The sequence below is a fragment of the Nanorana parkeri genome, unplaced genomic scaffold (genome assembly GCF_000935625.1).
Source record: "Nanorana parkeri isolate BGI_ZX_2015 unplaced genomic scaffold, ASM93562v1 scaffold879, whole genome shotgun sequence".
In the NCBI taxonomy this organism is placed as follows: Eukaryota; Metazoa; Chordata; class Amphibia; order Anura; family Dicroglossidae; genus Nanorana; species Nanorana parkeri.
In genome coordinates this window covers 736,884-749,233 of record NW_017307147.1, presented here as the reverse complement: position 1 = coordinate 749,233, position 12,350 = coordinate 736,884, and the positions used below count along the sequence as shown (strand labels likewise).

Sequence of the window (12,350 nt, the reverse complement as noted above, 5' to 3'; positions counted from 1 at the left end):
CAGCGGCTCCGTCCTCCGCCCTCCCCCGCCGCCGGTTCCTTCACTTCTTCTCGGATCCCCGCTGGGGAGAGCAGCGGAGATCCAGAGAAGCGGCGGGAGGAGAGGACATCGCGATCTACCAGTGATCACTACACGATCGAATGGTAGATCGCGATCGACCTTGTGGTCACCCCTGACCTAGAGGGTAGAGTCCACCTTGAATCCACCTAGAGGGTAGAGTCCACCTAGAGGGTAGAGTCTACCTTGAATCCACCTAGAGGATAGAGTCCACCTAGAGGGTAGAGTCTACCTTGAATCCACCTAGAGGATAGAGTCCACCTTGAGGGCGGAGTCCACCTTGAGGGCGGAGTCCACCTTGAGGGCAGAGTCCACCTTGAGGGCAGAGTCCACCTTGAGGGCAGAGTCCACCTTGAATCCACCTTGAGGGCAAAGTCCACCTTGAGGGCAGAGTCCACCTTGAGGGCAGAGTCCACCTTGAATCCACCTTGAGGGCAGAGTCCACCTTGAGGGCAGAGTCCACCTTGAGGGCAGAGTCCACCTTGAATCCACCTTGAGGGCAGAGTCCACCTTGAGGGCAGAGTCCACCTTGAGGGCAGAGTACACCTTGAAACCACCTTGAAGGTAGAGTCCACCAAAAATAATAAATGCATATTCATAAAAGAAAAAATAATCATTGAGTATTTTTTGCATTGGACCCAGTAAAGCATTACAACTGCGATGAGTGGAAGGTGGGTGCAATGCTCTGACTCCTGCAGACTCTTCCTCTCATCCATGTTCCTACCTCAGTACAGACATTCAGTAACTTGGACGGGAGGAAGAATAAATGGACTACAAGTGCAGTGATGTCACCACACTTGAATTCCCCAGAACTTCAAGCCTCTCTGCTGCGGTGGCTGATGGGACAGTTTCTCCATGCACAGATCCTGTCAATGTGAATGATCTGTGAATGGACAACGCGGCTATGTGGGCGGAGCCAAATGAAAAAAATGTTCACCAGCCTGTGGGAAGAACCCCCGCGATTCAGCTAAGGTCGGGTGAGAGTGTGGGTTTTGCGATCTGGCCATGTTTCATGTTACACCCTGAATATAATTGGAACGTGGTCCAAAAGGTGGACTGTGCCTTTAATTCCTGATGAGTGCAGTAGAAGGAAAAATTGTTTTAATACATTGTCATTAATAATTATTATTTTGATTGGCTGCGGTCACTGAGAATCTTCGGATCGGCTCCGTCACTAAAAGTCCACTTTTATTAAATGGAGGGATGCCGACGGGGCCACACCCTCGTTGAAATCTGAGTCAGCTGATATTTGACCCGTGTGCGGCCATTTTCAGGCTACAGAATAAATTATTCCTCCATATTCTACTCTCCCGGCTCTGCGCTACCTGGAGGAACCCAATGGGGAGGAGAGCCTCGGGCAATGCTAAGCAAACTGCTGTAGCCGGGAGAGAGCTCGGAGCATTTCATACATACCTGTGTTCTCCTTCTAGGTGGCGATTAAGCAGATGAATCTGCAGCAGCAGCCGAAGAAAGAGTTAATTATCAATGAGATCCTCGTGATGAGGGAAAACAAGAACCCCAATATTGTCAACTATCTGGACAGGTGAGTCCGGGGGGTGATGGGAGGACCCCAGAGCCCTGCAAACCTGGGGTGCAGCTAACTCCGGGCTTACAGAGCTAAGCATTAAAGGAGAACTATGAGGGGCGTGCTTTTCACTCACCCCATAGTTCTAGCCGACCTGTGACAATGAGACTGTCACAGGTCGGCTCAGTAGATCGGGAGGTGAGCGAACACATACCGGCGCTCGCTCACCTCTCGATCCTGTCACGGCTCTCTGCCGTGATAGGGGGAGGGGCTGGATTCCCCCCGCTCCGATCCGCCAGCGCTGACTGGCGGAACGGACGGGGGAGGGGGCGGGTACAGCTGTCTCTGTCTCTAGATAGGCAGAGTATGGGTATCGGCACTGATACTAGTATCGGTATAGGTGGATCCCTACACTGTATATATTGCTATTTGTTATATAATAAAGAATAGTTTCTGGATGAAATGTTTTTTGGTCTTATGTGACCTCGATCCTTGCAGTTACCTGGTCGGGGACGAGTTATGGGTCGTGATGGAGTACCTGGCTGGCGGCTCTCTTACCGACGTGGTGACGGAGGCCGAGATGCAGGAAGGACAGATTGCGGCTGTGTGCAGAGAGGTGAACAAGCTGTTAAGGACGGAGGACAGATATGCGCTGTGAGCGTAAGAACACAAAGGAGCACAAAGCCAAGAGTTAAAAAAGATCACAAGAATCCTTGCCACAGACCATTCTGCTTAAGGGTATAAAAGTCCTGGTGGTGGTGGTGGGGGGAGCTTTGGGCCCCAGAAACGCGTTGGAACGCTAAATAACCATTAAAACAATTTAGACTCTTGGCGCTCCTGTTATATTCTTATGCTTCCCGGGTACCCAAGGGGGTGGGGGGCTTGGGGACCTTATGTGATGTGGGCAGTCTAGCTGGAGCCAGTGAGCTATACTTCTTACTCCTAACGAATAAGTATTTTAAGTGCCACCGCCGCTTGAATATGTTTTTATGGCAGCTGTGTGCTTATATCCCATCATGCATCTGCCTCTGGGAGTCATGCCTGTGGCTGCCGGAGTCTTCCAATGCCTCATGGGACTTGTAGTTGCGCCACAGCTGGAAGGCTGCAGTTTACGTACCCCTGCCCTAGGGTCAGCCTCCTTCTAAAGGGACATATTATAGTGGTAAGGGGGAGGAGCTGGGACCCCTATGTATACTGTATTTTGTAGTATGGGGTGACGGTTAGCAGGCAGCTCTGCTGATCCTAGGATCCTTATGGAAATGCGGAGGACAGACTTCCCACTCCACTTGTGTCCAGAATAAAATGTTATTAGTAATAAACAAGAAAAGTCAACATGTTTCAGGGGTTAAAAGGCTCCCCTTCTGTTTTTTACAGCCCTGAAGAAGGGGGGGGGGCCTTGTAACTCCCTGACATGTGTTGTCTTTTCTTGTGGATTACAAATAAAATATCACTCTGGGCTCCACATTTCCATAATGACTCTTCAAACAGGACACAGACACTTCTGATTGGAACACATTGCTTAGGCAGACCCTCCTATTCCAAAAGAGCATTCGCCCTGTGAATATCTGTAAACGTTCGCATTGTGTGACTATATGCCAAAAAGAGCATTCTGTAGGGTTTTTTTTTCTTTAGGTAGAATTATTTTTCGAATGTTTTCATGTAATATCACTTTACGGCCACTAGACGGAGCTAAAGGAGCTCAGGAAATAAGTATTTGTGGTCCACAGCGCCATCTAGTGGCCATAAATTGACATTACATGGAGAAAAAAAAACCCTGAAACTACATTCCCTTGTAAAGAAAACACTAAAGAACTTTTGTTTTGGCATGTATCAGCACAGAACGAACGTTCACAGATATCCAAAGGGTGAAAAGACAGTTATGGGTTTAGGGCTACATGGGCATTTGTAGTTCTTTGCTTGTGAGGGAATTAAGCACTTGCCGAAATCAAAGTTAAACCTCTAAAAAAAGGTTTAGCCACCTGAGTAGCCCTAGGGTTATTCAGATTGGGAAAATATAGAATATGTGTTGTGCCCCATCTGTATGTGAGACTTGCTGGTAGGGTTACAGTCCCTTAGAGGTCACAGAAATGATTGTCTGTCTCTCTCTCTCTGTTCCTGGCTGACATTCTTCTCCTGTCTGTAGTGCCTGCAGGCCCTGGAATTCCTGCACTCCAACCAAGTCATCCATCGGGATATCAAGAGCGACAACATCCTGCTAGGCATGGACGGATCAGTGAAGCTAAGTACGTATGTTGTCAGGCTTTGCTGCACTGGTCCCCAACAAGATGCCTGTGACAAAAATGTGCCATTGCCATCAACCAAAGGAGATTCTTGGGAAGTGCTCAACACCTCCATCTTCCCAGACCTCCTGACTTATTCTCATTCTCGCAGAGTATTTCCAGGCAACATGTAGAGGCACAGGACATTGACCTCACCCTCCTCACTGACCACCAATGGAAGAGGACACCTCTCATACTGACCACCAGTGTAAGAGGACACCTCTCATACTGACCACCAATGTAGGAGGACACCTCTCATACTGACCACCAATGTAGGAGAACACCTCTCATACTGACCTCCAATGTAAGAGGACAACTCTCATACTGACCCCCAATGTAAGAGGACACCTCTCATACTGACCACCAATGTAGGAGGACACCTCTCATACTGACCACCAATGTAGGAGGACACCTCTCATACTGACCACCAGTGTAAGAGGACACCTCTCATACTGACCACCAATGTATGAGGACACCTCTCATACTGACCACCAATGCAGGAGGACACCTCTCATACTGACCACCAATGTAGGAGGACACCTCTCATACTGACCACCAATGTAGGAGGACACCTCTCATACTGACCACCAATGTAAGAGGACACCTCTCATACTGACCACCAATGTAAGAGGACACCTCTCATACTGACCACCAATGTAAGAGGACACCTCTCATACTGACCACCAATGTAAGAGGACACCTCTCATACTGACCACCAATGTAAGAGGACACCTCTCATACTGACCACCAATGTAAGAGGACACCTCTCATACTGACCACCAATGTAAGAGGACACCTCTCATACTGACCACCAATGTAAGAGGACACCTCTCATACTGACCACCAATGTAAGAGGACACCTCTCATACTGACCACCAATGTAAGAGGACACCTCTCATACTGACCACCAATGTAAGAGGACACCTCTCATACTGACCACCAATGTAAGAGGACACCTCTCATACTGACCACCAATGTAGGAGGACACCTCTCATACTGACCACCAATGTAGGAGGACACCTCTCATACTGACCACCAATGTAAGAGGACACCTCTCATACTGACCACCAATGTAGGAGGACACCTCTCATACTGACCACCAATGTAGGAGGACACCTCTCATACTGACCACCAATGTAGGAGGACACCTCTCATACTGACCTCCAATGTAAGAGGACACCTCTCATACTGACCACCAATGTAAGAGGACACCTCTCATACTGACCACCAATGTAAGAGGACACCTCTCATACTGACCACCAATGTAAGAGTACACCTCTCATACTGACCACCATTGTAAGAGGACACCTCTCATACTGACTACCAATGTAAGAGGACCCCTCTCATACTGACCACCAATGTAGGAGGACATCTCTCACACTGACCACCAATGTAGGAGGACATCTCTCACACTGACCACCAATGTAGGAGGACATCTCTCACACTGACCACCAATGTAGGAGGACATCTCTCACACTGACCACCAATGTAGGAGGACATCTCTCACACTGACCACCAATGTAGGAGGACATCTCTCACACTGACCACCAATGTAGGAGGACATCTCTCACACTGACCACCAATGTAGGAGGACATCTCTCACACTGACCACCAATGTAGGAGGACATCTCTCACACTGACCACCAATGTAGGAGGACATCTCTCACACTGACCACCAATGTAGGAGGACATCTCTCACACTGACCACCAATGTAGGAGGACACCTCTCATACTGACCACCAATGTAAGAGTACACCTCTCATACTGACCACCAATGTAGGAGGACATCTCTCACACTGACCACCAATGTAGGAGGACACCTCTCATACTGACCACCATTGTAAGAGGACACCTCTCATACTGACATCCAATGTAAGAGGACACCTCTCATACTGACCTCCAATGTAAGAGGACACCTCTCATACTGACCACCGATGTAAGAGGACACCTCTCATACTGACCAGCAATGTAGGAGGACACCTCTCATACTGACCACCAATGTAGGAGGACACCTCTCATACTGACCTCCAATGTAAGAGGACACCTCTCATACTGACCACCAATGTAAGAGGACACCTCTCATACTGACCACCAATGTAGGAGGACACCTCTCATACTGACCACCAATGTAGGAGGACACATCTCATACTGACCACCAATGTAGGAGGACACCTCTCATACTGACCCCCAATGTAAGAGGACACCTCTCATACTGACCCCCAATGTAAGAGGACACCTCATACTGAGAGCCAGTTTATGGGTGACTCACTCCACCATTTCCATGTGGCAGGTGCCTGATGAATAGCCAAGTGTTGTCACACGGGGCCACAGAAGAAGCTCATAGCCTTGTGTGAACTCTTGGAGAAGACTTTTGGTAATGGGTACCGGTTGCTGAGCAGAGCGACGTAAGGGGATTACGTTCTTTGGGAAGGACGGGGGAGCTGAATCACCCTCCTTTTGCTGTACCCTGCATGGGCACAGGAAAGGGTCCAATCATAACAAGGGATGTGCCTATGGAAGGGGCATTGTAAGCATTTTATTTCATGTCATTTGTATGCATTCAACCTGTTCATGTGTCTTTTTTTTTTCCTCTCTCGTTTTTAGCTGATTTTGGCTTCTGTGCTCAGATCACCCCGGAGCAAAGTAAACGCAGTACAATGGTCGGCACGCCATACTGGATGGCCCCCGAAGTGGTCACACGCAAAGCTTATGGTCCTAAAGTGGATATCTGGTCTCTGGGCATCATGGCCATAGAGATGGTAGAAGGAGAGCCTCCGTATTTGAATGAGAATCCACTCAGGGTTAGTAGCAGCTTCTACAATCTAAATTCCAGTGTAAAGTGAACCTGTCCTTATATTTTGCCTTCCTCGGTTCCTAACTCATCAACATGCTAATGACATTTTTAAGTAAAACAGTTCTTTTTTCATTACATACCCTATATTAGACCCGGTAATGTAATCTCGGGGTCTCCATGCTTCTCTATGCCCTTGGCGATGCCCACATGTGATGCTGACTCTCCATGAATAAAATAACTGAAATCCAATGAGGGATCTATCCACAGTTGGGTTGGACCCTTGTTTCAAGCAGCGGGTGGAGCATATGTGTTGAGCCTTTTGGTTGAGTTGTGATGGCTTGTTACAAGTATCCAAGCTTCTTTCCAACATGGGCCTGATGTCCATACAGATGTCCAGGGCACTCTTGTTGCACTGCTGGGACACTGATGCCCTATCCAAGGAGCACCTTACACGACTGGTCTTCAATGGACATCGACTCTTTGGCCCTGTGCTGGACACGGTGATCAGTCAAGGGGGGTCAGAGCATCCACCTGCCCTGTCATAGAGAAAGGTCATCTGAATCTCACTTTACTCCCTCATCTGCTGTAGGTGCCCTCAGGCCTGACCCCAGCCCATAGAACCTGTACCCAGTGATCAGCTAATTCCTCCTCTGGACAAATGTCTGTTATGAATGTGCACCCTACTTTCTGTAAGTGGGGGGCTGATTATGCATTTTAGTGGGTTCTGGAGTAGTTCCCTTCTCAGATATTCAGGTGCTGAGAGTCCCTCTTTCAGCTAAAAGGGTAATCCATTGTCCCTGCCACCCGCCTCAGTTGCCTTCTTTTGTTTTCTCTGGGAGAATACTCGGGATCCTGTACTTTGTCCTGTGCATCTGAATGCTCCCCACCCTGGGAGCCTTGCTCCTCTCCTTGTGTGGTTTCGGGCCTTTGAGCTGTGCCACCCTTGGCCATGAACAGCTCCCCATGGTGCAGGATAGTCCTCAAGATCTCCCCTTGTCTGAGGAACTTCCTGACCCATGAGCCAGTTTTTACTGCTACCTGCTTGGCCAAGCACCTAGATCCCTATGGCAGTGCGGCCATACCTACTGTTTTTCAGAGCTTTTGTTCATGTATCCAGTGTAGTAACTTCTGGCATCCTCATTGTGTAAGCCCAGAAGCCCTTCTGCTAAGAGGGTCAGCTTTCTGGATGTGTAGTCAGCCACTTCCTTAAGGCCCTAACTCTTGTAAGGTCTGGCTGGGTCAGGCCTCTCCTGGTTGGTGGTCACTGGCAGATGAGGAAGTTTAGCTTATGCCAACCCTACAGAGTGCCATACCTTGTGATCTCTTAGTTGCCTTGCCCTCTAACCGAGTACATCCCTTCTGCTGCATCAAGGGAGTCTAGGGTGTTGTGAGAACCCATCCTTAGATTGGCCGTCCCTTTTCTGTCTTTTCCTGGTTCTTGTCATCTCCCCCTGCTAGGGTGGAGAGTGCGGGTTCTAAATAGACATGCGGTTCTGTCCCTGTACTCCGGCTTGAAAAAGAAGGGTCACCGTTCGAAACGCGTCGCCAGCCACAGCTCACCACAGACCTGAACATTTACGAGTGTTCTAACACTCCTTTTTCATCACGGGCACGGTGTAGGCACCCGCTCCCGGACACTGCGCTCCACCGCCCGTTCCACCATAGCTCCTGACAGCCTGTGACACACGGCTCTCGCTGACATCAGTCCACCATCCCCATCGGGATCACACCTCCGCTCCGATTGGTCAACAGTAGACTCCGTCACCCTCCCCCTGGCAGCACTTCCGTCAACAGCCGTTCACTGTGACATCCCGGCAGCTCCTCTGCCCCCCCGGCTGCCAGGCACAGCACTGGCCGTCCCTCGGCTCTCCCGTCTACATCACATCACCCTGCAGCTCCAGCCACCAGAAGCTACCATCAGGACCCCGAGGACAACAGCCACCCAGAGGATCACCCCATCATCATCCTGGCTAAACACCAACCTTGCCGTCGTCGCTGATATCATGCCTCCTCCATCCCAACGGTAGTGGCGCTTCCGTCTCTTCCAATTTTTGTTCTGGATCAGGTAGTCCCTACTGTTTTTCTGTCTCTTCAGCGGACTGGGAAATTGTCTTCTTCTCCATTCCTTGGTCATTCCACTAGCTGGAATCACCCCCATCCCTAGAACTACTACCAGATCCCTCTGAGCAAATAGTTCCCATCACATTGGGGGATCTCACCTTGCTTCTGTTTCCTGCTCTTGACCCCTCTGGACATCTAGGTGTTGCAGTGCCTTTGCCTCCAGGAAGGAGTGATAGTCTCCCATTGGCAGAACGAACAATCTAACCCCTATGCTGGACTATGCTGGCCTGTAATTTTTCTATTTGCCAGTGTCCAAATCCTCCTTTAGGCAGCAACATAACCCATCAGTCTCTGAATTTCCGTGTCCCACAATGAACTCCAAAAAATGTATATCACGGTAAGTACAAAAATCTCATTATTTCCTTTAGAAAACATGTTTGTTTCTCTCTTCTCTGAACAGGCCTTGTATCTTATTGCAACCAACGGAACTCCAGAGCTACAGAACCCAGGGAAGTTATCGGCGACGTTCCGGGATTTCCTGAACCGCTGTCTGGAGATGGACGTGGAGAAGAGGGGCTCTGCCAGGGACCTACTTCAGGTACAGTCTCTTCATCACCAGTATGGCCATCCCACAGTGCCAATTGTGATTTGTAAGGGTGGGCACACCTTCTTGGTATATTGTGAGGTTTACTAGAGGAACTGAGCTCAAGAATCTCTGCGCACACATAAGGCAGGCAGAGAGCAAAGGAATGGTCACCAGGAGGCGTGTGGTCACCTTGCAGCTGATCTTTCCCCCATTACTGACTTACCGTGCCTTGTTCTGCACTCCATCCAGTGGCGGAACAATCGCCATACCGACCCAGGCGGCCACTATGGGGCCCGGCCAGGACATCCCCTTGATGCCTTGTGGGTTGCTATGGCATCTCAGGCTGCTGGTTGTCACTGGCGGCTTTGAGGCGGAACATGCTGCTGACTAGATCACTGACAACCTGAGTCAGTGACAGCCAGCAGCTGCGGAGGATGATGATACTGGGTCCAGCGTCAGTAGTGATGGAGGAGGCGGGGCCCGGTGATGGAGGAGGTGGGGCCCAGTGATGGAGGAGGCGGGACCCACCAGCGCTCGTGGAGGAGGAGGCAGACAGCGGATCGGGGCTGACAGGTAAGAGGGTTTGAGTAGCCCACCTAAAACTGCAGAGCCCACCATAGAGAGCCTATGGTGGGCCCTGCAGGGTCATTCTCAGGTGGGCTGTTTGGTATCTCAGGGGGGCTCTGCAAGGAGCGTAACTAGAAATCACAGGGCCCCATACACAATTTTGCTATGGGGCCCTGTGATTTCTAGTTACGCCCCTGACTGCATCTGTGTGCAGGCAGCCATCTTGGTAGAGGCAGGGCTTTGCTTCCTCATGTCAGAGCCTCCATCAAGGAGAACAGTGAGAAGCACAGTGATGACATCACTACGCTGCTTCTCCATAGATACAGTGAGTGAATGTTGTCACCCTAGGACAGGAAGTGCATTACTGGCAGGATCACCAGGTGAAAATAAAGGGCAAAAAATTCTAAGGACTGGAACAGGCTGCAGCATATTGTTCTTGTGTTTCCATAGGCTTTACATGGTAATTATGTAATTTGTCTATTGGAGAATGAGCCGCCTCCGCTGTAGATTGTGCCGTATGGGTTCTGTATCGGAATGGTGGCTCCACCCATGGTACCAGGCTGCCTATTCCTCTGAATAGGCTGAAGGGAGGGACGGAGGTCAGATAGAAGACTGAAGGGAAGGACGGAGGTCAGATAGAAGACTGAAGGGAAGGACGGAGGTCAGATAGAAGACTGAAGGGAAGGACGGAGGTCAGATAGAAGACTGAAGGGAAGGACGGAGGTCAGATAGAAGACTGAAGGGAAGGACGGAGGTCTGATAGAAGACTGAAGGGAGGGACGGAGGTCAGATAGAAGACTGAAGGGAGGGACGGAGGTCAGATCTAAAACTGGAGGGAAGGACGGAGGTCAGATAGAAGACTGAAGGGAGGGACGGAGGTCAGATCTAAAACTGGAGGGAAGGACGGAGGTCAGCTGTAACACATATTGATGCAGTAATGACATGTCCTGGTCTTGGTGGAGAAAGCTTATGTTCCTGTTGGCTTTATACGTCTCCTCCACTGACCAGACTGATATTAATCTTCCTCCATTTGTCTGCAGCACCCGTTCCTGAAGGTGGCCCAACCTCTGTCCAGCCTGACGCCTGTAATAGTGGCAGCAAAGGAATTCATAAAGAAAAACCACTGAGCCATGGAGTCGCTGCTCTTGGCCTGGTTGTCTGCGATGGAACTGTATTCGGCCTCCTTTTATTGTGTCTTCAGGCCTCAGGACATCGAGGAGCCGCTCTGGAGGCACAAAACACGAGGCCTCCTCTCTGGACTCACACGGGACTGTGAACTCGGTTTTATATGTGATTAACGTTTGTTTTGTCAGCGTCTCTTTAAATGTATTTTTATGGTCTGGAGACTTGATTGCTGATCGGAGTAAATTAAACCACTTTGTTCTCCAATTCTCCAGAGGACGGCTTGTTTCTAAAACAGTCATGTGGCCCCTGTCGTCACAAAAGGGCCACACACAGTGCTTAGTATACTGAATGCTACAGAGACTGCAAAGTGATTGGGGACATGGTGTGGGAGACACTCAGAAACTGAGGAGAGGTTGCGAGAGGCGGTCGCAGGCCGGGGACAGGTTGCGAAAGGCGGTCGCAGGCCGGGGACAGGTTGCGAGAGACGGGCGCAGGCCGGGGACAGGTTGCGAGAGACGGGCGCAGGCCGGGGACAGGTTGCGAGAGACGGGCGCAGGCCGGGGACAGGTTGCGAGAGACGGGCGCAGGCCGGGGACAGGTTGCGAGAGACGGGCGCAGGCCGGGGACAGGTTGCGAGAGACGGGCGCAGGCCGGGGACAGGTTGCGAGAGACGGGCGCAGGCCGGGGACAGGTTGCGAGAGACGGGCGTGAGAGACGGGCGCAGGCCGGGGACAGATTGCGAGAGGCGGTCGCAGGCCGGGGACAGGTTGCGAGAGACAGTTGCAGGAGATGGTCACATATGCTGGGGACAGGGGGCAGGAGACTGTTGCAAGCTGGAATAGGCTGTAGGAAATAGTCCCAGGCTGGGGGACAGGCTGTAGGAAATGGGGACAGGCTGGGGGACAGGCTGTAGGAAATGGGGACAGGCTGGGGAAGGGGATGAAGCTTAGCTGAAACTTTTTAGTCAGGGACTTTACCAACCTGAGTACCTTTGTCTTGCGGCGCCATCTAGTGTTTAAACTGCTAATTTCATCATTAAAACCACAGCCGCAGCTTTCTTGGTACACTCATGTTGAGCATTTCACTTCTCCAAGCAGACAGTATGTATCTGCCTATACGCGCCTCCTCTACAGTCATTCCACATCCATTTCAGCTGTCTTGAATAGCTGACGTCAGGGCGACGTAACTCCCACACAGGAGTTCATATATCCCAGCACCAAGGCATTCCGAGAATTTACACTATGCATGCACGGCTCCTTGTACATGCAGAAAAGACTCAGCATGTCTCTCCTGCAATAAAAAGCCTTTCTGTTTGCATTGAACTCCATTGCTGCTTTAATACATTCAAAGTATTTT

The 12,350-nt window shown here is 50.4% G+C and overlaps 1 protein-coding gene across 1 annotated transcript in view; it reads left to right on the top strand.

Moving 5' to 3' along the window:
- The window catches only part of LOC108794638 (serine/threonine-protein kinase PAK 1-like), a gene marked incomplete at its 5' end in the record, with an annotated part of 25,683 nt that extends 14,460 nt beyond the window's left edge, over positions 1-11,223 (top strand). Inside the window, 6 exons of the mRNA XM_018565712.1 lie at positions 1,488-1,600; positions 2,081-2,198; positions 3,726-3,825; positions 6,466-6,662; positions 9,177-9,314; positions 10,910-11,223. Coding sequence (XP_018421214.1) covers positions 1,488-1,600; positions 2,081-2,198; positions 3,726-3,825; positions 6,466-6,662; positions 9,177-9,314; positions 10,910-10,996 — 753 coding nt within the window. The remainder of the gene's footprint in view (positions 1-1,487; positions 1,601-2,080; positions 2,199-3,725; positions 3,826-6,465; positions 6,663-9,176; positions 9,315-10,909) is intronic.
- Between the last annotated feature and the right edge of the window lie 1,127 nt (positions 11,224-12,350).